The sequence below is a fragment of the Callorhinus ursinus genome, unplaced genomic scaffold, assembly GCF_003265705.2.
Source record: "Callorhinus ursinus isolate GAN/ISIS: 27379988/994484 unplaced genomic scaffold, GSC_fseal_2.0 scaffold18, whole genome shotgun sequence".
Classification (NCBI taxonomy): Eukaryota; Metazoa; Chordata; class Mammalia; order Carnivora; family Otariidae; genus Callorhinus; species Callorhinus ursinus.
The window spans coordinates 16141701-16169552 of NW_027397080.1; the positions used below are offsets into that span (position 1 = coordinate 16141701).

The 27852-nt window shown below is 54.3% G+C and overlaps 2 protein-coding genes across 6 annotated transcripts; both read right to left on the reverse strand.

Moving 5' to 3' along the window:
* Positions 1–5524, reverse strand: XKR8 (XK related 8). 2 transcript variants are annotated; one of them, XM_025856960.2, is made up of 3 exons: positions 4903–5524; positions 2508–2704; positions 1–899 (listed from the first exon to the last, which is right to left on the reverse strand). In XM_025856960.2, the coding sequence occupies exons 1-3, from the start codon at positions 5193–5195 to the stop codon at positions 190–192; spliced, it is 1200 nt and encodes a 399-aa protein (XP_025712745.1). In that variant the 5' UTR covers positions 5196–5524; the 3' UTR covers positions 1–189. The 2 variants fall into 2 exon arrangements, with proteins under 2 accessions (XP_025712745.1, XP_025712744.1); XM_025856959.2 differs by having other exon boundaries at positions 2508–2728.
* A 310-nt stretch (positions 5525–5834) lies between these two features.
* SMPDL3B (sphingomyelin phosphodiesterase acid like 3B) lies at positions 5835–27562 on the reverse strand. 4 transcript variants are annotated; one of them, XM_073903110.1, is made up of 8 exons: positions 27190–27556; positions 17222–17435; positions 14763–14860; positions 10864–11007; positions 9705–9913; positions 9116–9296; positions 8895–9028; positions 5898–6422 (listed from the first exon to the last, which is right to left on the reverse strand). In XM_073903110.1, exons 1-8 carry the CDS (start codon positions 27248–27250, stop codon positions 6048–6050), a joined length of 1416 nt encoding a protein of 471 aa, XP_073759211.1. In that variant the 5' UTR covers positions 27251–27556; the 3' UTR covers positions 5898–6047. The 4 variants fall into 4 exon arrangements, with proteins under 4 accessions (XP_073759209.1, XP_073759210.1, XP_073759211.1 ...); XM_025856352.2 differs by having other exon boundaries at positions 9705–9877; positions 27190–27553; XM_073903108.1 differs by lacking the exon at positions 8895–9028 and having other exon boundaries at positions 5835–6422; positions 27190–27562.
* Between the last annotated feature and the right edge of the window lie 290 nt (positions 27563–27852).

The following is a 27852-nucleotide window of genomic DNA, read 5'->3' on the forward strand; positions in this document are numbered from 1 at the left end:
TGTTCTCATCTTGTTCTCATCCTCAAAGGCAGGCCTGTGTCCTTACTCAACTCTGGTCTCCAGTGCCTGGCACATCAGGCATCAAGTGCTTCCTGAGGGAATCCAGGCCCATAGCTGCATCATTAGCTTATCTTCTGCATTCTACCAGTTCATTCCATCTGTTCTGTGCCTGCCGGGTCGGGCCTCGCCTCAAAGGACCCCATTCTCCTCTCCCTTCTGTGGCAAAGCAGCCTCATCCCTAACCCTGGGGAAAAAGTTCCGAGCCAAGTGGGTCAAGCGCCTGTTGTGAGGCAGCCGACGCCCCTCGAGGGAGCAGACGTCCTGGGCCCCATCCACCTGGTCAGGCTCCCAGCGGCAGCTTGGGTGCAGCCAGCAGTAGTACACGAGCCGCAGAGCCAGGCCCAAGAGGAAGCAGACGCCACTCGCTGGCAGCAACATCTGCAGTGGGATCCCACTGGGCAGCCAGGTGACGTGAGTCAACCACGTGACCACCATGAGGACACTGTCACTCAGGAGGAACAGCAGGTGGATGGTGGCGCGGCCTCGGGTGCGGCCCTCGGCCACATTGAACCAGGAGAAGTACAGAATGGTGGCCACAGTGGCCCGGTACAGCCACTCCGAGCAGGAGTCTGGCATGAAGTCTGTGCCCTGCAGCCAGACCCACGACAGCAGCACCAGCCACAGGCCCAGGAAGTGCAGGGCCACGTAGTGGGGGAAGAGAGCAGAGAAGAGGGCCACGGCCAGCACTCGGGGCCACAGCAGCAGCAGGTTCCACAGGAAGTAGAACACAGAGGAGCCCAGCCCCAGGCGCGACCTGGTGGGGAGGCAGGTGCGCAAGGCCCGGTGGTAGTCAAGCAGCGCCCACGAGATGCCCATGAAAGACGTGCAGATGCCGACCCCTGTGGAGAGGAAGCGGGCACAGGTGAGCCCTGCAGGCAGTCGGCCTGGCCCTCCCTAGAGGGCACAGGCACCACCCCAAGGCGGGTGTCAGAGCCCCCGATGGCTGAAGGGGAACTGCAGCTGGAGAACACCTGTTCACACAACCGAAAACAGAGCCAGGGTTCAGCTAGGTTGGAGGGAGTCTGCCCTTCGCCGCAAGGCGTAACTTTTCAGGTGCTAACACAATGACATTCTTCCAGGATTGGCGGGGGGGGGGTTGGGCTGTGCGACTTCCATACCCTCATCTGCACCCTTGTCACCCAGCATCGGGCGCCCCGGGCCCCTGGGCACACCCTGAGCACCGTCTAGGGCCCTGTAACCCGTCCTTTCCCAGAAGAACCCAAGCCTTTCTTGGCACTGAAAATCAGTAATCCTGGCTCCCTGTTTGTAGTCTCAGAAATGGAAGCAGGAAATTCCAGGGGTGGCAACCGGCCCATGGCGGAAGCTACCCTCCAGGCCGGGAGGGCCAGGCCCTACCACACAGATAGAACGTCCCGGCTCGGACTGGGCCCTCATCTTGATTTTTCCAACACTCGAAGTTTACGGTGGAGATCCTCTCCCACCTCCCAGACTAGAAGCACCAGGATCTCCAGGGAGGGGTGAAGGCAGCACTGGAATGTCTCTAGAATGCTCACTCCCCGGCCCTTTCCCACTGCGGTCGGTCGACAGATATTTACTGGAAGCCTGTTGTGGACCAGGAAGCCACCCCTACCCTGGGAGCAGATCTGGGGCAACGTCCTTTCTAACTAGCCCACATTAGGTCTCAGCGGAGCTGATATCCTTGCCGTTTGCCTCGTGTGCTGCATTCGCTGACTTGGACAAGCTTAGCCCACAATATCGAGCAGGCCAGGAGCACATGCCTGCGAGCCCAGCCAGAATTTTCCCTAGAGTCACCCCCCCAGCCCACCCCACCCCACAGGGGACCTGTAACACCTCACCCCCTTCTGTCTGGAGTCTTAGCACACAGTCATTCTCTACTGCCTTGTCTCTGAGCTCCTCCAGGGTACAAAACATTCTGCTCCCTTGGGGTCCCCAGCAGCCCAGTACCTGGCACATAATAGCAGCTAACTAAATGTTCGTGAAATAAAAAGTTAGGGAAATCTGTCTCTTCCCTCACTCCCTGCCTCCCCTGCACACACAGTGGAGACCGTCCCCAGGTAGCCCTGATCCTAGACACCCGCGGCGGCAAACAGACAAACAGAAGTATCTGCCCAGTGAGTGCTGTGTGCCCCGGTGATCACTTCTGTCTGCACCTCTTGCCTCTCGTGTCAGGTGGAGAGAAGAAAGAGCACCAGCCTCCAGGGCCGCTGTGCGTGTGAGCGGCATGACAGCGAGGCACTTGGCACGGTGCCCAGTGGGCGGCAGGCACTCGGCCACCGCGCCCGCCCGCACTCCATCTGTCCTCACTTGGAAGGCCAAGGAGCAACTTCCGAATTGAACACAGAGCTACCTAAGGGACATCCTCCTGTTTTCTAAGCAGCCTTGATCGAAGAGTGAAAACACTCCTGCCCTTCGCCGGAAGCCCCCCCACGCCATAAAGGGGGACTGGCCCCCGGTCCATCACTCACACTGGTAGGGCTCGGCCCGGCCGCTCTGCAACACGATGGCCAGCACCAGCGTGAGCTGTGGTGTCGTCTCCAAGAAGGTCTCGAAGAGCCGCAGCATGCTGATGTCCAGGGTTAGGAAGTCGGCATAAGCCAGGTCAAACTCGGAGGGCGCCTCCTGCTGCCACACCAGGAGCCCCTGCTGCAGCCCCTGCACACACCTAGGCAGGTGGGGTATGGATGCCCTGAGGGGCCAGGTTAGTGTCCGCTGTGCTCCACCTCCCCTCGCCCCGTGCCTAGATGCGGGCAGTCTCCACTCCAAGCTCGTCACTGACATGCTGTGGGGCCCTGGGCACGAGTGACTTAACCTCGCCGAACTCGTTCTTCATCGTAAAATGGGGATCGGTACCAACTACCACTGCCCGGGCTGGCCAGGATGCCCTGGGGTCATCACAAACCCTGTTCCATTTACTCCTTACAACACCCCCATTTGACACACGGGGAAACAAGACCAAAGAGCTAATAAATGGTAGAAACAGGATTCGGACCCAAAGCTGTGTGAATTTCAAAGGCATACTATGAAACTGCCCCAGGTGGTAGTTCTCAAATTTTAGCAAGCCTAAGATTTTCTTAGGACCCTGTGGGGGAAAGGGGAGCCATTGAGAGCTTCTGGGCACAGGCAGGATAGGTCGGACTGTGCTGTAGAAAGATCTCTCTGGCCGTGGAGAAGTGGAAGGGGAAAGGGGCAAGACCGGAAGGAAGATCCATTTAAGAGGACTGTCCAGAGTGGTGGGCATGGAGACTGACACAGAGTTAAGGGAGTCCAGAGGTTGGACAGACAGGCCCGGGTGACCCACTGGCATGAGGGGGGCAGTGGAAGATGCACCCTGATCTACCCCACCTGGAACTGATCTTAGCTGGCTATTGGGAGTTGAGCCCATTCACTCCGTGCCAATTCATTCATCAGAAATTTACGGTCACTTCCTCTGGAACTTGACAACACAAAGGAGTAGGGGGGCAGGCCCAGGTTGGGGCTCTCCCTCAGCAGGAGCCTCTGCCCCGGGTCCCCCAAGGCGCCTGCCTCTCTCTAGTCAAAGGCAGGAACAGAGACCCCATTTTCAAAACGAAAGTTCAGTAAAGCCTGCCTGCCTCATGCTCAGCAGAAATAGGAGAAGGGAGGATGCATGACATAGTTATGAGTTCAGGGCTCCTTGAGGCCTGCCAGGACTGTAATAACTGCCCTCCTTTCTGCCCATTCGGCATTTTATCACGAGGCCCGTGCAGTCCCTCAGGCAAAACTGCAACATTCAAAGATCCTCTTGTCCACTCCTAGAGGCTCAATGCAGCTTTGTCAAAGCAAGATCTGGAGAGAATCTGCAAAATGGATTCAAGAGCAGATCCTGGCTCCAGCCACCTCATCCCAACCCAGACCACATGGTGTCCTGACTCCATCGCTGATCCCTTGGTTTCAGTTTCTCCATCTCTAGAAGGTCCTGCCAGTTCTGAGAAGGAGTACAGCCTACACAGATTTTCTGGAACCCAGCCTGTGTCCAGCCCTGGCTGGCTCAGGGGACACGGATGAGTCAGACCCCATCGCTGCGCTCTTGTTTGCTCTAGGGGTGAGAGAGTAGGGAGGGGAGGAGGGGTTGAGAGAACAAGCTCTGCTCTGGGGGTCAGGGCTGCTGAAGATCCTGGGTGACCCCGGTAATTTGTTGAAGGCTTGCTCTGCACCAAAGCAACTTATAGGTCTTATTTCGTTTAATTTCGTTTCATCCCTACCAAACAGAGGCAGGCGCAACAACCATCCCCACGGGAACAAGGAGTAAACTGAGACCCAGAGGGCTCAAGTAACTTGCCCAAGGCTCCACCCACAGCAAAAAAGAACATTTTTTGTATGAAACACATCACTGGTCTGCCATTACACTAGAGTCCACCAACAGCCAAGCCCCAAGCTAGGCGCACTCGGCTCTTGCCTTCACTGCCCACAACAGGCCCGCCTGCCAGACCTGTCTCTACGTTCCTGCCACCTTTTCACAGAGGAAACTGAGGCTTAGAGAAGGCAGGAATGAGGCCACAGATGGTAAATTAGCTAGCACGGGAGCCCAGACAAGTCTGCCTCCAAGTCCTGTGCCTCCTTTTCTTCTCTGGGCTTCAGTTTCTGTCCCAGTGCCAGGGACGGTAGGGCTAGATGGGCTCTGAGGGCTCTCAGCCGGCCTCTCTTTCTACGGGGGGGGGGGGGGGGGGGGAGCTCACCTGTCAGCAGAATTGCCCACAAGGGCTTAACTTGCTCTTCTGGGCCCCCGATCCTCTCCTTCCCACCCTCTTCCCGGTGTCAGGGCTCTCCCCGGTGCTGGTAGCCCGGCCGCAGGTGCCGCTGGGCTCCGTTCCGTTTCCCTCTTCCCGAGGGCGTGGTGCTCACCTGTACAGGTAGCCCAGCTGCAAGAGATGCAGCAGCGCCAGGTAGCGGCCCGGGGGCTGCGGCGCGTGCAAGCCGGCGGGGTCGGCGCGCAACCAGAGCCAGCTGAAGAGCTGCAGCGCGACCGAGGCGAGGCCCAGCAGCGCCAGCACCAGCGCGGCCCACAGGTAGCGGCCGCTGAGCACATACTGGCCCGCGGCCCACAGGTCGGCGCCCAGGTCGATCAGGAAGGCGGCGGTGCCCAAAAAGCCCAGGACCACGTCCCAGAGGAGCGCGGCGCGGGGCAACCAGGGCATGACCCCCCAGCCTCGCCCCCTCCCTCTCCTCTAGGCTCCGGACCCGCCCTCCCCGCCCGGGGTCGCCGCGGCAGGAAGGAGGCGGGCGCAGCCCTAAGGGCCTCCCAGGGCCCGGGCCTCCTGGGCGGGACTTCCCCGTCCCGCCCTGTCCGGGGAGGAGCAAGGCCCCGCGGACCCCGCGGCTAGGGGCGCCGGTGCTCCCCACCTCTGGCCGTCTGCGCCCCAGAAGGCCGCCCCCGGCCGTGGCCCTTACGCGCACGCAGCCCCGCTGAGCCCCGAGGACCGCCAGGCCAGAAGACGGCCCGCCCCGGCCGCACCGCCCTTCCTTAGCCCGGCCGACTTCTCATTGCTTCGCGTTGCAATTGAGGCAAAAGAAGGCCGGAGACGACGGAAATGGCCCGGGGAGTAGCGCCCGGGGTCGAACCGCGACGCCTCACGTCCGCGTTGTGGCAAAACAAAAAGGCCCGTTCTGATCCCCGATTGCGGGACTTCGCAGACTGGGTGTGCCTCGAGTGCGGGCGAGGACCGGGGAGAACGAGGGCCCGGGATCCCTAAGGCGCATCTTCCCGGAGCTCATTTTACTCCGATTATCCAAATGCAGGGGGGTCGGGGCGGGGGGGGGGACGTTCATAACTGTTCAGTAACTCAGTACGGGAGTTGCCGGAAACACTGTTTACATATGAAAAGGAAAAACGCACAGAATAAGAGGCGCATTGTTTTTTTGGATGAAACCTGGAAAGAGAAACACGCGCTGGGGTGGGGGGAGGTCTTGGGCGCTTCCATTCCTGATCCGGCTGCTCCACGCCGGTTCCCGCTGCGGCCGCCGGGCACGTGTGGCGGCGTGGCCCGGGGTCAGGGCGCGAGCAGCGCGAGCAGTGCGCGCAGGCCCAGCAGCGCCGCGAGCAGGAGCGCGAGCTGGGGCGCAGGCGCGGCGCCGGGGGCGCGCAGGCAGGCGGCGTAGGCGTCGAAGGCCACCTCGCGCAGCGCGCACAAGTGCTCGGCGCGGCAGGCCGGGCCGCAGGCTTCGCGGTCGTAGCTGACCGAGTTGTAGACGTAGTAGCGCTGCAGCGCGCCGGGGTCGTCGGCGATGCGGCCCAGCGCCGCGTGCATGGAGCGGGCGCCTGCGTCGGGCACCCCGTAGGCCTCGGTGAGCCGGTACTCTGGCTCCCAGAGCGGGGTCCCCTGCGCGTTCGCCTGGCTCAGGTTCACGAAGTAGGTCACCATGTCCTGGAGAGAGGGCGTGAGGAGGGCAGGCCATGAGGAGCTGGCAGCTTCCACCCCCCCAATCCTACACCTCGCATTGCCCCCCCCCCCCGCCCAATTCTTATAGCTCTCACAATGACTGCTGCTGGTGAGCATTTCCTACTTGCGGGGTATGCCTGGTATGCTGGTGCGGTAACTGCAGTTATCACCCCATTTCACAGATGAGGAAACTGAGTCCTAAAAAGGTTAGTTATTTCATTTGTCCAGAGTCCTACAGGTGTTGTGGCAGAGGTGGGTTTGGAATCCAGGCTGGGTTTTGTTTGTTTGTTTGACAGAGAGAGAGAGAAGGAACACGAGCAGGGGGAGTGGGAGAGGGAGAAGCAGGCTTCCCTCAGAGCAGGGAGCCCGACGTGGGGCTCCATCCCAGGACCCCGGGATCATGACCTGAGCCGAAGGCAGACGCTTAACGACTGAGCCACCCCCAGGCGCCGCTGGAATCCAGGTTGTTAACCCCGTGGCCTACTCATTTTCTGTCCCAGGTACGCAGAGAAGCTCAGTAAATATTTACAGAATTAATGGATAAAAAGCAACTTAAAGAAGTGTCAGGGAGTGCCTGGCTGAAAGAGATTATGGAATTGTGATTGAGGAGGGTTTGAGATACACCCAAGACTCCTAGGATCAGATGCATCTTCAGAACTAGAATCTGGAAAGGCTTATCTGTCCGATGCTTTACACTTAAATTTGTGGGCCTGCCTCAGGTCACCAGCAGTGGGCTAAGAGGAGCTGCCACGTATGGAGGGCAGCTTCCCCCCGAGGCACGTTATGTTATTTCATTCCGTGCTCTCCAAACCCTGTGAGGGACTGTTACTCCCATTTTACAGATGAGCAGAGGCAGGAAGAGGTAAAAAGTCTCATGAGGGGTGGAGCCAGGATTCAAACCCAGGCCTGTCTGCCTCCTTTCCTGAGAAGGCCCGTCGGGGGTGGGGGGGAGGTGGGGAACCGGCCGGTGATTCCTCTGCCAAGGCCCTCTGAGTGCCCGTGTGGACAACAGGCCACACTCTCGAAAGACCTCAGACCTCTTCTCTGTGTACACTTACTCTAGAGTCAAGGACCTAGGTCATCCCATCCAGTCCCTGGCTTTTAAGTGTCCTCTCTCAATCACCCGATTAAATCTCTATACCCTCCTCTTCCTGGGCCTCCAACCTGATACCCAGCTGCCTCGTCCTCAGCATTTTCACTGGGGCACCGCTTAGACCTCGCCAAGTTAACAGGTCCCAAACCAGACTTCTGATCTTCCCTCTGAAACCTGCTCGTCCCACGGTGATCCCGGTTCAGTAAAGGGCAGCTTCGCCCCTCCAGGCGCTGAGGCCAAAGCTTGGCTCCTCTCTTTCTCTGACACCCTCATCCAGCCCACCAGCAAACCCTGCCTTCTCTGCCTTCAGCAGACATCCAGGATCTGGGGCGTCTCGCTGCCCCACTGCCACGCCCTGGCCCATGCCACCATCACCTCTCGGTGGTTAGCGTGGTCCCCTCCTAACTCACCCTCCCCCACCCCCCATTTCTGCCCTTGCCCCCTACAGCCTGTTCTCTGCATAGCCGGCGGGGTGACTTTGTAATATTGTAAGTCAGAATATTTAATTCTGCCCCAAACCCTCCAGATCCAGAGTCCTAATCACGGCTGACAGGCTCTGACCTCGTCCCCCCCCCCCTCCCCTTGTGCCTTCCTCTGCGGCCACGACCTCCTCGCTCTTGCCTGACACGCGAAGCACAGTCCCACCCAGGGCAGCTGACTTGCTCTGTCCTCCGCCTTCCCCGGACGCCCGAGTGGGTCCCTCCCTCAGTTCCTTATTATTTATTGTGTGTCTCCTGTAAGAACGTCAGCTCCGGGAGAGCAGTGACTTTGTCACTGTTCACTTACGTAACTCCTGAGCTCAACACAGGGCCCGGCTCATGGTAGATGCTTAGTACATTTTGTTGAATAAATTAAGGAATACTATTTCTTTGCCATTTCAACAATCACAAGCCCATCCCAGGAAATGAGGGGTTGCTCAATGAGTTAGGGGCCGGCTTTGGCTGAGGCCTAGTCGGTGTAGGCATGAGGTGGGCAATAGGCATGAGGTCACACTGCAGGAGGCCTTGAACACCAGGCCAAAGAGATCCAGTTTATCTTGTGGGCACTGGGGAGCCATTGAAGGTTTTTGAGCAGAAGAGAGACAAGTGCTTTAAAAAGATTAGTGCCTTCTGTAGTATGTAGTAGATGAGCTACAGCAGGGCAGGGCTAGAGGTAGGGAAGCCAGGTAGGAGGCTGTGATTTAGGGTGAAGGGAGATTTGGGGACAAAGAATTGACCTGACTTGGTTGCAGATTTGGAGCGGCTCAAGGGAACCTGAGCTCTAGAAGAGGGTGGCTTAGCTGGAAGGAGTTAGGGAAGGCGGTGATACATTCAGGTCCCTCCCCATCCTCCCCCTCGGGCCCCAGCGGACCCAGGGCTCCTGACCTGCAGGCTCAGTGAGGCTCGGTCATATTCAAATACCCGGATGCCTGGATTGTTGGCCCCGTTGACCACTCCAGGTAAGGTGGTTTTCCATGGGGTGACTCCAGGGGTAAGGAACATGACACTGATGGGAGTACCTTTCAGGAGAGAGACCGTGGGGCTGAGAGGGAGGCTGGCAAGAGGAGGAGGGGGGTGGGCCAGCAGCTGTCCTCCGCGGCGAGTACCTGCATCATTGTAGAACATCCGGAAGCTGTCGGTGTGGTGGTGCCCGAAGAACTGCCCTGCGATGACTCGATGGTGCTTCCGGACCACCTTCAGGTACTCCTCATTGAAGCCCTCCCGGAACCACGCTTTGTTCCGCGTCTTCTCGAAGAAGCCCGGGGGCACGTGGCCAATAATGTACACCTGCAAGGAAAGGGTGCCCAGGAGGGGCTCAGGGGTGTCCCTCCCAACCCCTCACTTCCACCTGGCAACACCTGCCCCTCTCGCCAGAGGCAAGCAGACAGGCTCCAGGGTCCCCCCAGAGCCCACCCCCAGGCAGATGCCAGCACTCTAAGGCCCCAGCGATGATTTTACCAGGTTTCCCACCCCTGCGCCTTCGTGCGGGCTAAGCCTGCCACGTGGAGTACCCTTCTCTTTTTCCCAGACTGCCCTGAGGATGGGAAAAGCCCCCTCCAGGCGCCAGGCTGATGAAGGACCCTCAGTAATATCACTACGGGCCCCTCGAGTGAGTGGGTGAGTTTGTGCAGAGGTGGGAGACTTGTTCAGGAAGTGACCCCAGAGAGGGTAGCAGGTGGAGGTGGGAGCCCTTACCATCTCCTTAGCTTGGGATGCCCGGGTCAGCACATCTTCCAGCCACCGGAACTGCTGGGCAGGGTCTGCCATGCCAGCCGTCTGCTCATTGCTGCTGTAGTACAGATTGGTGTTGAGGACCACGATTCGCCCAGCCCCGCTCAGTCCCGGCAACTTCTCAGAATAGAAGGCACCTAAGGTGTCACAGCCAGGGAGAATCTGAAGGATCCCTGCGTCGGACGAACACGCCTCTGTGGCCCTCCATCTCACTCCCACCTTCTGCCCTCGCATCCTCCCTTCCCATCTTTCCTGTAGGAGGGGCGTGGTGAGAAGAGCAGAGGCTCCGGAGGCCCGCTGGCTCAGCTCAAGTCCTGGCTCCAGCACTTATTAGCTGTGCAGCGTGGGAACAGTTAGCCTTCAGCGCTCTGTGCTTCAGTTTCTCCCTTTCTATAATGTGAAGAACAGTAAGATGCGTCTGCCCCTCCAGATCCACTGTCAACCCTGTTCACTCAACCCTCTGTCCCAGAAGCTGATCTCTGTGGACTAAATCAATGGCTTCTGGTTGGGTTTGACCCGCTGGGACTGAGGACAGGGAAGAGAGTAGCCAGGGTCACCTTGGACTGGCCGTGTCTCTGGATCAGTGGTCCTTGGCTGCTGATTTTGTCCCCAGGGAACGTTTGGCAGCGTCTGGAGACATTTCGGGTTATGGCGATGGAGGGTGTTCCTCATATCCAGCGTCCGTGGATGCTACTGAACATCTTACAATGCATTGGGCAGCCCCGACGATGAATTATCTGGCCCAAGATGTCGGTAGTGCCAAGGGTGGGAAACCCTGCCTGAACCAGAGGTCACTGCCCCTTCCTTGTTTCCATGAGGGGGTCTTGGCATGTGCTGAGAGTAGTGCCTGGCACCCACTAAGTACTCAGGAAATGGTCACTTAGGATCCTCGTGAGAGCCGTTGAGAGCATGGGCAGTGCAGTCAGCCCTGGATTCTGCTCTCAAGTGGCCACCTCTAAGCTGGCTGATCTTGGCCAAGGGACTCGACATCTTTAAGCCTCTGTCTCCTTATCTGTAAAATGGGGATAAAATCAGTACCATCTCCTGGGGTCGTGGTGGGGACAAAATTTGATCAGACCTTGGCAGACAAGGAAGTACTTATACTTGCAAATGGTGCTAGTACCTTCTTTGAAGAGAGCGATGGATTCATTACTGAGCCAGGGTCTCCACAGTTCTGCTACCCGATCATAGATGTTGTTGCTCCCTGCCGGGAACTGGTTTTTGGGGTGAAAGTCATGATTTCCCAAAGCAGCGTAGACTTTGGTATCTGGGATGAAAAAGAAACATATAAATATATTTATGTGACGGTGCTCAGTGGAGTTGGTACTTTTCAGGCCGCCCCTGGCCATCAGAGCCCATGGGGGAGGGCCATAGCACAGAGGAGCGAAATACAGAGATAAACAGAAAACAACATACAGTAGATTCTGGCGGCACATTGCTCAGACCTGGGAAGGAAGAGTAGTGAGTTCTCTGATCCCAGTTCCTAACCCCATTCCCAGCAGAGAGTTTCCTGGTGGGAAGGAAGCCGGAAGCATAAGAGGACAGGAAAAAGAAGGGTGGAAGATCTACATAATCTCCCCGTCCCTGCTGAGTCCCTTGGTAACGCAGTGCTTCACGTTCTTGTCCATTCCAGGTCCGGTTACAGTAGGGGAGGGGTCTGGTTCACCCTGGGAGCCTTAGGAGTTTCACGCATTCCGTGATTCAGAAGGTGTTTATCAACACCTCGTGTGGGCCAACGCATAGACCCCGGAACCAGGCACCCAGTGCCGGTCCCGGGGGCCTCGAAGGGCAGTAAGTAGGGTTGACAGGTATTGATTGAGGTGGGAGGATTGTCACAAAAAAGCGAAGAGTCTCGGGCGCCTGGGTGGCTCGGTTGTTTAGGCGACGGCCTTCGGCTCAGGTCATGATCCTGGAGTCCCAGGATCAAGTCCCGCATCGGGCTCCCTGCTCAGCGGGGAGTCTGCTTCTCCCTCGGACCCTCCCCCCTCTTGTACTCTCTCTCTCTCTCTCTCTCAAATAAATAAATAAAATCTTAAAAAAAAAAAAAGGGAAGAGCCTCTTGCTGTGGAAGTGGGGGTCAGGGTGGGGGTGGGGGTCAGAGAAGGAAGTGGCTTGTGAATCACCCCGCAGTGGGAGGGAGCCCATCAGATGCATTTCCTTTATGTCTATGTCTGACAAGTAGTAGTTGCTCAATAAATGTTTGATGAGAAACGAAAACTCCTCTGAGCTCAGGGTAGGGTTTTGCCCTTACAGGAGCTTGGCATTCCCCAGGGAGTGAGTGACCTTGAACCAGTGAGGGAGGCGGGCACCTCTAATTCCCAATGGGGAAGATGTTTTCACCAACTTTTTGCCCTGGAGAGCCCACAAGATCTGGGAGGGCTGAAAGCTCCACAGAAGGAGAAGGTCGGAATCCCATCGGGAACTGTTTGCCAACCCAGAAGCCACCTCTGTCACTGCCCGGAAAAAATCTCACCTCTTTAATATAAATGCCGGCAGCCATTAAGAATCCTTTTAGAGGGGCGCCTGGGTGGCTCAGTCGGTTAAGAGTCTGACCCTTGGTTCCGCTCAAGTCATGATCTTGGGGTCATGCTCAGCGGGGAGCCTGCTTGAGATTCTCTCCCTCTCCCTCTGCCCCTCCCCCCCTAAAATAAATAAATCTTTAAAAAAAAAAAAGGATCCATTTAGAAAAAACACAAACCCCTGGAATTCCAAGGACAGATGAGAAGGGAGGGAATCTTTCCCCTTTTTTGCTGCTTCTTTGTGCCGGGCACTGTGAGAAGCCCCTTACGAGCATAAACTCCATGCGGGCACAGCCTGGTATCTAAGTCCACGGCCAAGGTCCCTCCTCCTAGAATGGTATCTCACTCCTAGTAGATACTCAGTACATATTTGTTGACTAGATGAGTGAGTGGATTACTTAATCCTCACAACAACCTTCTGGTCAGGCACCATGATTTTCCTCATTTTGTGCAGACAGGAAACGGAATCTCCAGGGCATGGCCCAGCCGGAAAACTGGCAGAGCCTGAGCTCTGGGAGCAGGCTCTGTGTTCACCTGCATTCACCGCTAAGCCCTGCTGGAGAAATTGGGCCAGGGTTCACAGTGACGCAGGTGGCAACGTGGCAGGAAGAACACATGACGCATGTTAGGGACCCAAAATCTCGAGCTCCGGTCCCTTCCTCCTCTCCAGCGATTTGCCTGACTTCTCCGTGCTTCGGCTTGTTTATCTATAAAATGGAGAGTGTTCTGCTTGACCTGTGTTGCTATAATTCTCGAATAAGATAATGTCTCCTTTCAGTTCTTCTAATATATTCTTATTTTAACATCTCTACAGGTGGGTTGTGACTTCTCATTGAGGCCACAAGACAGCACCGTTACACTCTAACAGCATTTTTTTCCTTAGCAATACATAAGATAATAATGCATCTAACAGTCGACGGCATCTTGGATTATTAGGAAATTCAATAAATGTGCAAGTGTGTTATAAACGAGAGGATCTTCTAATTTACATTTGTATGTGAACTCATAGTTGTAAAGTATTTTCTTTTTTTTAATATTTTATTTATTTATTTGACAGAGAGAGAAAGAGCACAAGTAGGCAGAGCGGCAAGCAGAGGGAGAGGGAGAGAGAGAAGCAGACTCCCCGCTGAGCAGGGAGCCCGATGCGGGGCTCGATCCCAGGACCCTGGGATCATGACCTGAGCCGGAGGCAGACGCTTAACCAACTGAGCCACCCAGGCGCCCTTTAAAGCATTTTCTTGTCCATTATTTCACTTTTATTCCAGAAGCCCCGGCGGAGCAGAGAAGAGTGCTCAGAGTCAGATCTGAGTTTGAATCCCTCCCTAGGAACTGGCTAGCTTTGAGCCATCAATGCCTTATCTACACATCCAGACAACGGTGCATAAAATGATTCACGTTGAGGGAAGGAGGTGGGAAAGGAGGTTGCCTCGAGGTCAGATGTGGGATGGTGACAGCAGCTGAGGGCCCCTCCCGGAGTGGTGGCGGGAGTGGTGGGTCACAGTGGTGCTCAAACCAGGATTTGTGTCCCCGCCCTTGCCACGTGACCTTGACCAGTTTGCTTGACTCCAGGGTTCACATTTCTCACCAGTAAAATGGAGAGAGTAATAGCACTTCTCTCCAGGAATGTCACAACAGTGAATGAGCTACGGCCTATTAGACTCCTAGAGCAACGCCTGACACTTAGCACTCAGTACAGAGATACGTACAGTTACTACTGTGCTAATATTTATTTTTATTATCATCAGTCCATATCCGGGGCCTGCCGATCCTTGTCTAAGACCTTTAGAGGATGCACCCGTTCCAGAACCCGAAGGAGGTGGGGGTGGGGGCTAGCGGGCTGCTCTGACAGGTCCCCAGCTGACAGCCTGAGGGCCTGATTCAGTCCCTGGCACCTTGTGTTTGGCACAGCCTGCCTAAAGACATTTTCGGGGGCGCTAGATGGGGCATGCAGATCCCATTCTCCCTGTCACGTGCCACGGGACTACTGCCACAACCACTCACAGGTTCTGCCTGCTCTCCTGGGCTCTGAAGTCCTTGGAAGCACCGAGAATAGCACCTGGGCTGGAAATCAGCATCTCTCAGAGGCCCCGGCAGCCAGGATGGTTTAAGGGCAGTGGATGGCAGCTCTGGGGCCACAGCAGGACATAGGGCTACGTGCAAGTCCCCGTGACACCTGCCGGGAACGATGCCTATAAATAACTGCAGGTGCCCCAAGAAGGAGCTGTGAGTCGCTGTAAAACAGGCTCGGGCAGAAAGCAGTGAAATGTCAGGCGTTTCCGTCCACTGGATTCTGCGTGGAAACACAGGCCAGCGATGGCTCGCGTTCCTCGATCGGTTGCTGTGAGATCTGGCCAGCAGCCAGCGTCGTCCGTGGTGGAAGGTTGTTCCTCCATATCTTGCCGCTGTTACTGAGCCACCCCCACCGGGCCGGACTCCGCCTGGGCTTCAGGCAATACTGCGGGGTGGAGGGGGTGGGGGAGACCCCTGACGGCAGGGGGCTTACCTGGAAAGACCTCTCTGATGAGCCCAGTCAGGCGCTCCACGATTCCCAGCACCGCTGCTTCTCCCAGTCTCTCGTTGGGCACGTGAGGTGTGTCATCACTGCAAAACACCACCGAGCCAGTTCCGTGGGGGCAGCTCAGGAAGGGCCCCGAGAAAAGGAAGGGACCGCTCAGCTATGAGGAAACAGGCCGTGGAGCTGGCCCTCGGCAGCCCCTGCGAGGGAAGGGCCAGGCTGGAGGCGGGAGTCACGCAGGACAGAGTTCAAACCCGGGCCCTGCCGGGCACCTGCTGTGGGTCCCCGGGCTGGCTGCTTAACCTCTCTGAGCCTCCACTATCTCATCCGTAAAGTAGGGATAAGACTGGTACCTACTCCTACAGTATTTGTGAGATTTTAATAAAGCGGGGAAAATTATATATATAAAATGTAGACAAGTGGGACCACTCTCTTCCTTGTAAAGAGCATATTTCCTGGGCAGCTGTCCTAACTTGAGCTCCAATAAAATTCTTCTCCTTTCTCTTTTAAAAAGTAAATTAAAATTAAATTAAATAAAAGGCAGAATAGTAGCTGCTAGGCTGTATTAGTATTATTATGTAAAGAGGGAAACTTGGGGGTTCGAGTCCCCTCTGCAAGTCCCCAGGGAGTTTGGGGTGGAAAAACCAGCTCTGAGTCCTCTCCGTTCCCCAAAGGTCCTAAGGAGTTGGGAGCTGGCATCAGCGTTTACAGTTCATCTCTACTCTACGGCAGATCCTGGACCAGCCCTGGGACCGTTGAGTCCCTTGTTCGGCTGGATCCAATTTAGAAAAGGGGCGCATGGATGGCTCAGTCAGACATCTGACTCTTGATCTCAAAACAAAATCCCCGCCCGCCCCCTTTTTGTCTAGTTTGGAGGATCTAATTCTTTCTTTTAGAAAGCGTTTCCAGTTTCTACAGGTTACCCCTAAGGGATTGCAACTCGCCCTGAAAAGTCAAACTTTTTAGAAATTGAATTATAAAAGGTCCCAGAGGTCATCTCATTCAATGTCCTCTATCTCTGCAAGGTCCCAGAGATTTCCCAGAAACATCATGTTTCTGTTAAAGGATCCTGAATTTCCCAAAGCAGTCGCCTTTCCCAGAGGGATCCCGTCTTTCCAAATGTTCCTCCTTAGAAAATCCAGAGGCTCCCCGAGCACGATCCCCCTTGGGAGCAAGAGTTCAGGGTCAGAGCCTAAAGCTCACTCTCTTCTGAGACGGTTTCCTGAGCTGCTGTGAGACACTGTCACATCTCTGATTCCTGCCAACCACAGGGTCCATCTGAGGGTCATTCCCGGTCACTCCCACGCCACACTGAGGGCCAGCTGGGGGCATCACGGGCCTGATCCTGCCCTGTACAAGTGTCCATTGAGGCTGGAAGAGGGAGCAGGAAGTCAGCACACCAGCCAGCCTTCCTCACCAGCCCCCCGATTACCACTTCCTGTGAGATGGAGTCAGGTGCCCTGGAAAGCTCCTACATCCCCCAGTGACCCTCTCTCCCGGCTGGGATACAGTGGTCAGTGGGCTTGTCTGTGTCGCCCACAAGACGGGGAGCTCCTTGAAAGCCGGTCTGGGTTTGTATCAGCTCGGTTCCCCAGCGTCTACCCAGGGCTGAGCATAAGACAGGCTGCCCCGGCAAGGGAGGGAGAAAGGAGCCAGTGAGTGAAGGGTGGACCACGAAGGGCAAGGACAGCCAGTTCTGAGGCAAGCTGGAGGACTCGCAGCAGTGTCCTTGGATGAGAAGCAGAAATGGAGTCTGGCTGAGTAGAAATCACCCACCCCACAAGCTATCCTCAGGCAGAGTGGTGCTGTGACCAATGAGAACCCCCGGGGCCAGGGCAGCCAGGACCACTTTCAGCCCCCCTACCTTCATCCCTCCCCGCATGTGGATCACTAAACCCCGGTGGAAGTGGCCCCAGTGTTCATCCCCCTTACTTAAAATCTGGGAGTTCTTGGGGCATCTGGGTGGCACAGTCTGTTAAGCCTCTGACTCTTGACTTCAGTTCAGGTCATGATCTCAGGGTCATGGGATCGAGCCCCTTGTCAGGCTCTGCACTCAGCGGGGAGTCTGCTGGGGGTTCTCCCTCTGCCTCTGCCCCTCTTCCTGCTCTCCCTCCCTCTCTCTCTCTCAAATAAATATATAAATAAATCTTTAAAAAAATAATAAAATCCAGGAGTTCTCCACATACCCAGATGTGCCATGACTGTGTCCCCAGCCTCAGAGAGAGCTTTGTTCTGCTAAGGCTAGGAGACACAGTCAAGGGCACGGACTGTGGGATCAGCCAGGCCCACAGTTTCTTGGGCAGGCTGTGTCCCTCAAGCTTCGGATCCATCCTCTCTGAATCAAGGCCGGTATGAGGACTAAGGGAGCTAGCGTGGGGAGGGTGCCAGGTCTGCAGGTGGCACCCAGCAGCGGCCCGGTGAAGGGTGGCTTTTGTGACTGCTCTCACCCCGTCCAGAGGATGAAGTCTGGCTCCGGCTCGATCACCTTCATGGCGTAGATGGAGGAATTGATGAGGACCCAGGGAGAGTCGCAGAGGTAGTCGCCCCAGGGACCTGCGCTGGGCACCGGCTGGGAGCCAGCTGATGGGCACACCTGGAGTGGGTCTTCGGAGACCTTGTAGTCAGGGTCAAGGTGCAGGTCAGAGATGTGCCAGAACTTCCCTGCAGGGGAAAGGAGACCCTCTTTGATGCTGGTACCTCCCTGAGCCTGGATGGGGAGGAAGCCTGGGGGGGAGTCCCGGCTGGGAGAGAGCAGGCTGCAAATGTAAAACAGTTTCCTCAGAAGCTAGGGCTCAGAGAGAAAGAGCCACAGGTCTGACTTTGCCCAGGGAGGCACTGAGAGGAGTAGAGAAAAAGCTTGGCTCTGTCCCTGACCTGTGACCCTTGACCCTCTCCATTTCCCCACCTCAGGGGACCCAGCAGCAGGGGTGGGGGAGGGGGTGGGCCTCATGACCCTCAAAGAATCCTTTGGGAGTTCTAAGCAGAGTGCTTGTTTGAAAGCAAAGTTTGAGGAGTGCCATGGTGAAGCACTCAGGCTCTGGAGCCACCTATAAGCTGTGTGACCTTGGGTGAGTTGCTTTACCTCGCTGAGCCCAGAACTAGAGCCAGATCTTCTCAGGCTCCAGGGAAATACATAAAAAATCTGACCTGGGAGAAGCCTTACAACACGAATTGCACTGTAAGATCTTGTACATTAATACCAACAAAAACCTGTGTAGTATGTGTGAAGATGGAGTTCAAGAAAAGGAGGGACCCAACTACAGATTGGGCTGAAACTCGCATGTGTGTAGTGGTTGGTGATTCTGGATGCAGCTGGGAGCTGTCCTGTTTGCCGAATCGGTCCCCTGAAACCTGGTCTCAGCTTCCAACCAAGGCTGGCCGAAATGTCAAAAATCTCTTTTGGCATGAGGGGCACCTGGCTGGCTCAGTCTGAGGAGCATGTGACTCTTGATCTCAGGGTTGTGAGTTCAAGTCCCATGTTGGGTGTAAAGATTACTTAAAAATAAAATCTTTAAAAAAAAAAAAAGTCTCTTGGTGTGATTGAGAGAAAGGAATCCCAACAAAGAAACAGGCCACATGGGGTGGATTTGTCATCCGTACCCAGCACAGGGCCTCGGATAAGTAGTTTCAACGATGCTTATTGAACAGATTTGGCCTCTGCCCTAAATTCCATGTTTTTGGCTAAGACAAGGGTGAGGCCTGGGATTTCCTCACCCTCCATCACTTCCTCCTCCATTTCCTGTGTCACTCCGTGCCAACAGTCAATCCCCCCAGCCCTGCTCCCAGCCCAGGAAACCCGGCCCGGGGCCTGGAAGCCCCCGGCTTCCCAGGGCTGCTTTCAGGGTGGATAGCCACGGCACCACCCAAGCCACGGGACATTCCTTGTGGCTCTAGGAGGGGTCCGAAGGTAAAGTCCAGCCCCGGAGCCTCTCTCCAAGACTTCTCCTCACCTCTCCTTATCTAAATCTGGTCCCAGGAAAGGATCAGAAGCTTGTTTACACTAGGGTGCAAATGACTGATTAAGTAAGTCATGATCCCTCCCAAGGTCATTACACGGTCACCACAGCCCTGGAGGTGCAGTTGACCCTCGGACAATGCAGGTTCGGGGCACCGACACCCACAGTCAAAAATCTGTGCATAACTTACGACTCCCCCAAAACTTAACTACTAATGGCCTACTGTTGACCAGAATCCTTTACTGATAACATAAACAGTTGATTAACACATATGTTGTATGTTATATGTATTTGCTGTGTTTGTACAATAAAGTAAGCTAGAGAAAAAACGTTATTTAAGAAAAATCATGGGGGTGGGGCGCCTGGGTGGCTCAGTCATTAAGCATCTGCCTTCGGCTCAGGTCATGATGCATCAGACTCTGCTCCGCGGGAAGCCTCCTCCCACTCCCCCGCTTGTGTTCCCTCTCTCGCTGTCTCTCTCTCTGTCAAATAAATAAATAAAATCTTTAAAAAAAAAAGATAAAGAAAAATCATAAGGGGGCGCCTGGGTGGCTGAGCCGGTTAAGCGTCTGCCTTCGGCTCAGGTCATGATCCCAGCGTCCTGGGATGGAGTCCCAAGTCGGGCTCCCTGCTCAGTGGGGCGTCTGCTTCTCCCTCTACCACCCTCCCCCCTGCTTGTGATATCTCCCCCCCAATAAATAAAGAAAATCTTTAAAAAAAGAAAAATCATAAGGAAGAGAAAATACATTACCGTACCGTATCAAAAAATCTGTGTACCAGTGGGCCTTCGTAGTTCACACCTGTGTCATTCAAGGGTCGGCTGTATTGATCATTATCCCCATTTTGCAGATAAGGAAACTAAGGCTAAGAGGTCAACATGCCTGAGATCACACGGTAAATGGTTAAGGTCCTGTGGCTCTCTATTTTCTCCCAGGAAGGTGTGATTGCTAAGGGGGTAAAACCAGTGCCCTTTTTTCTTTTTTTTAAGTGAACTCCATGCCCAATGTAGGGTTTGAACTCATGACCCTGTGATCAAGAGTCAGATGTTCTACAGACTGAGCCAGCCAGGTGCCCCGAACTGTTGCCTTTTTATTTTTGATATGTCTTTCTGTAGACAGTCTATACCTGCATGTTTCTCTTTTACCCAAACTGAGAGCCTTTGTTTATAATTGGGGAAATTCAAACTTGTCATACAAATTGTGATCAATATATGTGAAATTACTCCTACAGAGACAAAATCCCAAGCCAAAGAAACGAATTGCCCCATTTCAACCAGTACGTGGGCAGAGTAGGTGGGCTCTCCCGAGCCCCTGCCCGGAGACTGGAAGGGGGTGGCACCTGCTTCCAAGCCTGAGGCCAGGCTGGCCAGGTCAGATAGGGTGAGAGGCCCTTCCTTAGCCCTTCTCTCTGGAGTGCGGTCCCCTGGCTTCCTCTGAAGGCCACGAGAGACCATTCCCCTGCCTCAAGCAGGCTCTTCTTCAACTAACCATAAAGAGGGAGCCATTCTGTCCCTTTGATGTCAGCCCTCTAAGAACTCCAGGAACACTGCTTCACTCCAGAAACTCCTTGTCTGCTGACGGGCTCACATGTCATCTGTCAGTTTCTCTCTTCTCACGAGCTCCGGTCTAGTCAGAGTATAGAACTGAAACTCCTTCCAGCCTCCCCCGGATTCCTAGGGACCTGTGTGTGTGTGTGTGTGTGTGTGTGTGTGTGCGCGCGCACGCACGTGTGCGCCCCAGCGGCCTGACTCCAGGAGAGGCCAGGGTAGTGGAAGGAATGGTGCAGAGAGCAGGGGGCTCCACTTCCTTGGGCTCTGGTGTCTTCACTGTGGAGGTAGATTCCACAGACCTCACACAGACCAACCCACCCCACCCATTCGCCTCGCACGGGCTCTTTCCTGGTTCCTCGGCTGCCTTCTCCAATCTTCCCCAGGTCACTGATCAAATGGCTGCTTTCTCCTCCTCATTCAGGTCTCAGCCCAAAGGTCACCACCTCAGAGAAGGCTTCCTTGACTACGTTTTCTCAAGTTCCACCCCACCCCAATCTGGTCACTAGCTATCACCTCCCTCAGTTTTATTTTCTTTAGAGCACTCTCACGTGATGAAATGATCCTGTTGACTTGCTTATCATCCATCTTCCCTGTCTACAATGTCAGTTCCCTGAGATCGTGCAGCCTATCTTCTTCATCTCTGCGTCCTCACCACCTAGAACAGTGCCTGGGATGTGGAAGATGCCCAAATATATATTCAATGAATGAGCAAGGCTGTGGGGAGGATGGTGGGACTAGTAAGCCCTCAAAGAATGTTAGCGAGGTGCCCTATACACTCTCATCTCATTCCATCCTTGCAGCCATTCTGTGAGGTGGGATTCTTATGCCCATTTCACAGATGCGGAAACTGAGGTTCAAACCCAGCCCTCCCAGGCTCCAAAGCTGAGACACAATGTTGCCTCAGAGCCTCCAGAAGATGGCTTTTATAAAACACTTATGCTGCCCATAAAACAGTGGAAGCCACAGGCTTCTATGGAATTAGTCACAGACTGTGAGGAAGTAAGCTCCAAAATGTCATGGAGGAGGGGGTGAGTATACTGAGAGGGTGGTGGGTTATCTGGCTTCTAGTCCACGCTCTCTCATGTGTTGACTGAGGATTCTGGCAAGCCCGTTAGCCTTGCGGAGCCTATGGGTGTTTGACATCTGGCCGGCTGTCTGAGAGCAGCAAATAAGACAGCGAAGAGAAAGGGCTGTAGAGAAGAATCCCAGTACACCACTGGCCCTGGCAGCTGCCCCTGGGGCAGGAGACCCTGGGAAGGTGTGGGGAATGGGGCAGTTCAACACTTTACTCTCAGACCAGACTTCCTCAGATCTTCCTGTGCACAGGGGTCTCATTAAAATTAAGAGTGTTGGGGCTCCTGGGTGGCTCAGGAGGATGGGAAAAGCCCCCTCCAGGCGTCTGCCTTCGGCTCGGGTCATGATCGTGGGGTCCTGGGATTGAGCCCCGCATCGGGCTCCCTGCTCCGCGGGAGGCCTGCTTCTCCCTCTCCCACTCCCCCTGCTTGTGTTCCCTCTCTCGCTGTGTCTCTCTCTGTCAAATAAATAAATAAAATCTTAAAAAAAAATTAAGAGTCTCTATATATTCACGCTGCTTGAATCTTTTACAGTAAGAATGTATTCATGTGTTCCTTCAGTTTTAAGAAAAGGTGTACCAATCTTAGCTGTCATTATCATTCACTATTATTGAGAATATGAATAAATTTGGTATCAATTACAGTGAGTAGTTGAGAGCACAGACCTGGGTTGAAATTCCAGCTCCACGGCCCACTAGCTGTGGAAACGTGAGCAATTCTGTGCCTCAGTTTACTCAGATGTAAAAGGGGGACAACAGCGCCCCCTACATCTTAGGGTCCATGTGAGGGTTAATTGAGATAACAGGAGATAATGCCAGAGCACTCAGCATTGCAAAGCAGCAGGTAGGCTGAATTTGATCCCTGGGGTCCTGCAAGTCCGCCTTTCCCCACGGAGGGAGAAGGGATGAGGGGGGAGTGGCTGCAACCTTCCCCTGTCACCCCAGCATCCCCTCAGCTGTTGTCCTCTGCAGATAAAGTGCAGATCCGGGAGCCAGGATTTGAGAACAATGTGAAGACAGATCCTCTCCCCTCCTGGAGGTTTGGTGGGCACAGTCCACCCTCCAGTTTAAATTTTGAGAGCTCAGTTCTGCTCCCTATCCCTGGGCAGGTAGAACACTCCTGGTCTTCCTCCTCCATCACCAAACGGGTCACCAGACCCCCTTGTCCACTAGGGGACAACAAATATAAGGCCCAGAGCCTTGTATCTTTGTAAGACCCATGGACATGTTTGGGGGCTGGAAAAAATGCACTGGCTCCGAAGTTCAGGGAAAAAACAATACCATCAAAATCAATGATGCATTTAAAACTTTATTAAAATCATATAATATGAGATCCTTTATGATTCCTGATGGGAGGAGGGAGACTTGCAAAAATAATTCCTAGAACCTAAGAAGGTCTTAAACTGAGCCTACTTATAGTTGGAAACAAGAAAAGGCAGGCAGCAAGACACCTGCCATTTATTTAGCACCTACTGAATGCCAGATGCTGTGCCAAGCACTCTACCCATGCACTCTACTCATGACAAAATTATGACATATATTCTAGTATTGTACCATTTCACAGATGAGGAAAGTGAGCTAGTCAGTGGCAGACCTATGATTCACATCGTGTCAGAACAGAAAAGATCACGATGCACTTTACTCTGTCGCTAGCTGGCAGTGTGACCTTGGATATTTATTTACTTACTTTTAAAGTTTATTTTTTAAAAAAGATTTATTTATTTATTTATTTGAGAAAGAAAGACAGAGATAGTGACAGAGAGCAAGAGCAGGGAGGAGAGGGAGAAGCAGGCTCCCCGCTGAGCCCAACGTGGGGCTCGATCCCAGGACCCTGGGATCATGACCTGAGCCGAAGGCAGACGCTTAACCGACTGAGCCATCCAGGCGCCCCGACCTTGGATATTAAAAAAAAAAAAAAAAAAAAAAAATGGTCCTTTAAACTTTTACAGCACATTACAACATATGTGTGTGATCTTGCTTAACTATCATGTTTAAACTCTCCTCTGCTTTATCCCTATCTTGTTTTATGGAGAGTGACATAGAGGCTCAAGGTCACATAGATGTTAAAAGGTAGGACCCAGGTTTTCTGGCTGAAGGCAGCAGGTTGTTTTGGAAAGGGCATGCATGGAACGTGGACTAAGGGAAATCTGGTTTTGAATCTGGGCTCCTCCACACTGGCAATGGCAACTTGAATGAGAGATTTCCCCAGCTGAGTCTCAGTTTCCTCATCTGTAAAATGGGGATCCTGGTGCCCGTGGCAAAGGGGTGGATGTGTGGACGAGAGGAGCGACCTCACCTGCAGCATCCGGCCGCGTGGCCGACAAGCCACCCTGAGTGCTTATTCCCTGGGCCCCTCTGCCCCTTGGGCCTCGCTTTTTCTTCTCTTCTAGAGCCTCTGTTTCCTAACCCTAAAATAAGAGTACTGCACAAAGTTATCTGAAGGCCCTGCCAGTTCTAACGCTCAGTGGTTCCTGACTTTTCTCTCTGATTGTGTGTAACCCACACCACAGGACGATCTTGGTCGCTATTTTATTTATTTTATTTTATTTTATTATTTTTAAAGATTTTGTTTATTTGAGAGAGAGAATGAGAGAGAGAGAGAGAGAGAGCACATGAGAGGGGGGAGGGTAGGAGGGAGAAGCAGACTCCCTGCCGAGCAGGGAGCCCGATGCGGGACTCGATCCCGGGACTCCAGGATCATGACCCGAGCCGAAGGCAGTCGCTTAACCAACTGAGCCACCCCAGCGCCCCTTGGTCGCTATTTTAGTCCTTTGCTTTCGACCCTAAGGAATAACCTCCTCTATAAGCTGAGGCCCTCCTAAACACAGAGGGTTCCCTGGTTCAAGCCAACATCTCCTGACCCCCTGTGTTAAGGACGTAGACTGCCCTCTCTTCACGACAGCCCCACAGGCTTATTCTTGAGGGGAATGTTGCCTACCGTGCTAACCCCCGGGGACAGGGATTGTCCGTTTCTCTGAGTTAGAAGCTGAAGGACAAGCTGGTGCTGCATGGGGCATATGTGGGAGGGGAGGGAGCCAGCAGGCTGCTACCCCACCCAGCCTCTTGGCTAAGGACCGTGGAAGTAGACACGCCACAGTTCAGGGCAAAGCAGGTATGACTGCTCTCTGATCGGGTGACTCAACCTTCTCCTGCATTTCAGGGAAGACTCGGAGTCTGAAAAAACCTACAAGGGCTGTGGAATTCTTTTAAAATTTAATTTTGTTTTTATCAAGATGAAATCAGAGAGGGAGACAAACCATAACAGACTCTTAATCATAGGAAACCAACTGAGGGTGGCTGGAGGGGAGGAGGGTGGGGGTATGGGGGCACTGGGGGATGGGCACGAAGGAGGGCGCATGATGTCATGAGCACCTGGTGTTACATGCACCTGATGAATCACTGACCTCTACCTCTGAAACTAATAATACACAATATGTTAATTAATTGAATTTAAATTTAAAAAAAGAAAATAAATAAAATTTAATTTCTTTTTAAAGTATAGATATATACATTCCAGAAAGTTTGGAGAAAAGATTAAAAATAGTACCTATAAAACCCACCATCCCAAGAGGACCCTTCGAAGGGCATACTGGGTAAGGCAGCTGAGAACAGACTTGGTCGTGCCACTTCCTCGCTGTGCGGCCTTGGGCAAGTGTGCTTCCTCTGAGTTTCACTTGCCTCATCTGCAAAATGGGTATTATAGGAATAGTACCCGCTTTACAGGGACTATAAAAACCAAATGAGGTTTTTCTTCTTTCATTTTTCAAGTGGGTTTTGAAAGGACAGCAGATGTCAAGCAACTAGCCCCAGCCTGGCCTATCGTAAGTCCCAAAAAATAAAGGTTCGCTCTTCTTGGCTCTTTCCTTCAGTGTCCCTTTGTTTGTTTTGACAGCATTATTTGATAAGCAGGGTGAAGTTGTACAGCCTGGGTTCATGTCCCAACTCAGACACTTACTACATGTGTAACCTTGGGTAAGGTGTTTTACTGCTCAGCAAACTCAATAATCCCTACTTGACAAAGGGATTATTTCCAAAGGGGTCTAGGGTCTGCCTCCCAGGTAGAAGGAGGACTTCCACTCAGCCTTCTGCCAGGGAGGTCACCCTCATAGGGAACGACACACTCTCAGGGCTCGTCCCAGCAATATTTCCACATTTGGGTCACAGCATTTGGAGCCCAGTCCCTCTTGGGCATTTAGCTCTGGTCTCCTGCCCCCAGGTTCCTCCTTGCCGGCCTCAAGACGCCCAGCTGTGCCATGGGCTCCCAGCTGCTCCTGGGTAGTGTCCAGGGGAGCACCTTGAGACCACCAACCCTTTGGGTTCCAGCCTGGGAGCACTGAGCCCCACAGAACAAGCAACGAGCAGAGACCTGAGCCTGTCCCTCCCTTTTTCAGCCTCATTCCAGCAGCTACAGAAAGGGTGTTGGGTCCCCTGTCAGGTCCCATCCCAGGACTCCAGGAAAGGGCAACCTCGGATCCTCAGGAGAACCAGAGGTCCAGCCTGCCCACTGACTCCTCTTCCACTGCATGGAAATCTAATAGGCATCTCCAACTGGACACATCCCTATTCAAACCACCGTCCCCTCCTCCTGCACCTCAGCCAATGACAACTCCGTCCTCCCAGCTGAAGGCAAAGACCCTGGAGTCACCCTGGAGTCACCCTGGAGTCCTCCTGTCACCCCCACATCTGCCAGCAAGTCTTGTCCAGAATCAGACCGTCTCCAGCCAGCCCCGCTCCTACCATCCTGGCGAGCCTCCATCTCCTCTCACTGGAGGATGACAACAGCCTGCCCACGGGTTTGACTGTTTCTCCTTTATCATGGTGACCAACCACCCCAGTGCGCCCAGGTCACTGAACTTCAGGTGCTCAGATTAGGCAAGTCTCAGGCACACTGAGACAAGTTGGTCAACCTACCTTTATCCACCATGGTCTCTTCTCAACGCACAGCCCAGGGGCCCTTTTTAAAACCTAACACGAGTCAGATCACCCTAAGGCTCTGCCTAAAGCCCTCCGATGATGTCCCATTCCACCCTGAGTCCTTACACCATCTACATGTTTATATGCGAGCTGGCGCCAGCCCCCCAGCCCCACCCCCATGGTCCCCAACTTCATCCCTCCCATTCACCTTGCCTGCTCTGCTCCAGCACTCTGGCCCCAGGCTTGTCCTCACATGTATCCCCTGAGTGTCAGGCCCAGGGCCTGTGTGCTTTCCATGCTCTCTTGCTGGAATGTTCTCCTGGATGTCTATACAGCTCCCTCCCTCACTGCCTCAGGTCTCTACTCAAATGTCACTCCCGGGCCACACTGTAAGTCCCCCCATCCCCACTCCCACCCCTTTCTTCTGCTTTATTGTTCTCCACAACACTTATAACTCCTGGACTATCATGCATTTACTTGTGCAAGTGTCGTTTGGTCTGCTTCTCCCTAGTTGACGGAATGCTTCCCTAGGACTGGGGCTTTGTTTCCTTTCTTTTCTGCCACATTCCCGGTTCCTAGGATAGTGCGTGATATGCAGAAGGCCCTTAACCAATGTTGGCTGAATGAAGTCGTGAATCTGCCGGCCGCCTTCTTCCTCTACCAGATGGCTGGCTCTTCACACGTACCCACACATCTTCGCAAAGTCAGTGTCCCTCCCCTGGCCAGCTCTGGCCTCCACTTAAGACCTTCAGGCTCAAAGAGCACCCCCACCGCTCACTCACTCACTCTCTCTCCTGGGGCCTCCCTTCCCTAACTTCCTGCCTTGCTATTTTTAGCAGCACTTTCAGCTCTCTCCAAGCGGGAGCAGCTTCCCCGATCCCCAAGTTCGTAGTACAAAACAAAGGCAATTGCTGGGGTGCCTACCTGCTTCAGCTCGGGTGACTCCCCAGGGGGCCAGGAAAAGGAGCAGCTTGAGGAGCCTCATCTTTGGGGCTCACTTCCTGGGAGCCACGCGCTTCTCCGGGAGCTGTGGCCGACACTGCAGGTTTTCTATCTGGGTGCTCCTGGCCATGGACTTGAGCAGAACTTCCTGGCCTGGCGCCCCGTGTGCCCAGTGATCCGAGGCACTGCCTCCTCCAGCTTCTCTCCCTTGGCCTGTCTGGGTGTGAGCTGGGCTGGCCCAAGGAGACACATCGGCCTAGACTTTGAACTCTGTGGAAAGCAGCACTCGCCCTGCCTGTTCCTCAGAGCACATCTGTCCAGCCAGCAGCTGGATTGTCTGAGAACCTCGCCCGGCCCCAGTCACTGAGTGGCAAATATCATCTACTTTCCTCGAGCTTTTACGTTGCCCCACCCCCGCAGAACAAACAGGCCCGGCTGAAATGACTGTGGCCTTGGCCGTCAAAGGGACTTATGCTAGCTGGAGCTCCAGAGGCCAACCAAGACTAGGTCACACATGCCTCTACGCCAGGAGCCACGTCCCCAGGAGACGGAGGGGGCCTGGGGCAGCCCCTGCCTTCAAGAGGGGCCGGGGAAACCAAGGGACTGCAGTTTAGCGGGTGACGTGGCTTGACAAGCCCAGAGGAG

Excerpts from the sequence above, each read along its gene's own strand:
- XKR8 (XM_025856959.2), bottom strand. The coding sequence starts at position 5,195 with ATGCCCTGGTTGCCCCGCGCCGCGCTCCTCTGGGACGTGGTCCTGGGC. Across the intron at positions 2,729-4,902 it reads CAGCTGGGCTACCTGTACAG|GGCATCCATACCCCACCTGC; the intron begins GTGAGCACCACG and ends CTGGCCCCTCAG. Across the intron at positions 900-2,507 it reads CCGGGCCGAGCCCTACCAGT|GGGTCGGCATCTGCACGTCT; the intron begins GTGAGTGATGGA and ends TCCTCTCCACAG.
- SMPDL3B (XM_073903108.1), bottom strand. The coding sequence starts at position 27,250 with ATGAGGCTCCTCAAGCTGCTCCTTTTCCTGGCCCCCTGGGGAGTCACC. Across the intron at positions 17,436-27,189 it reads AGTCACCCGAGCTGAAGCAG|GGAAGTTCTGGCACATCTCT; the intron begins GTAGGCACCCCA and ends TTTCCCCTGCAG. Across the intron at positions 9,297-9,704 it reads CATCCCAAGCTAAGGAGATG|GTGTACATTATTGGCCACGT; the intron begins GTAAGGGCTCCC and ends CTTTCCTTGCAG.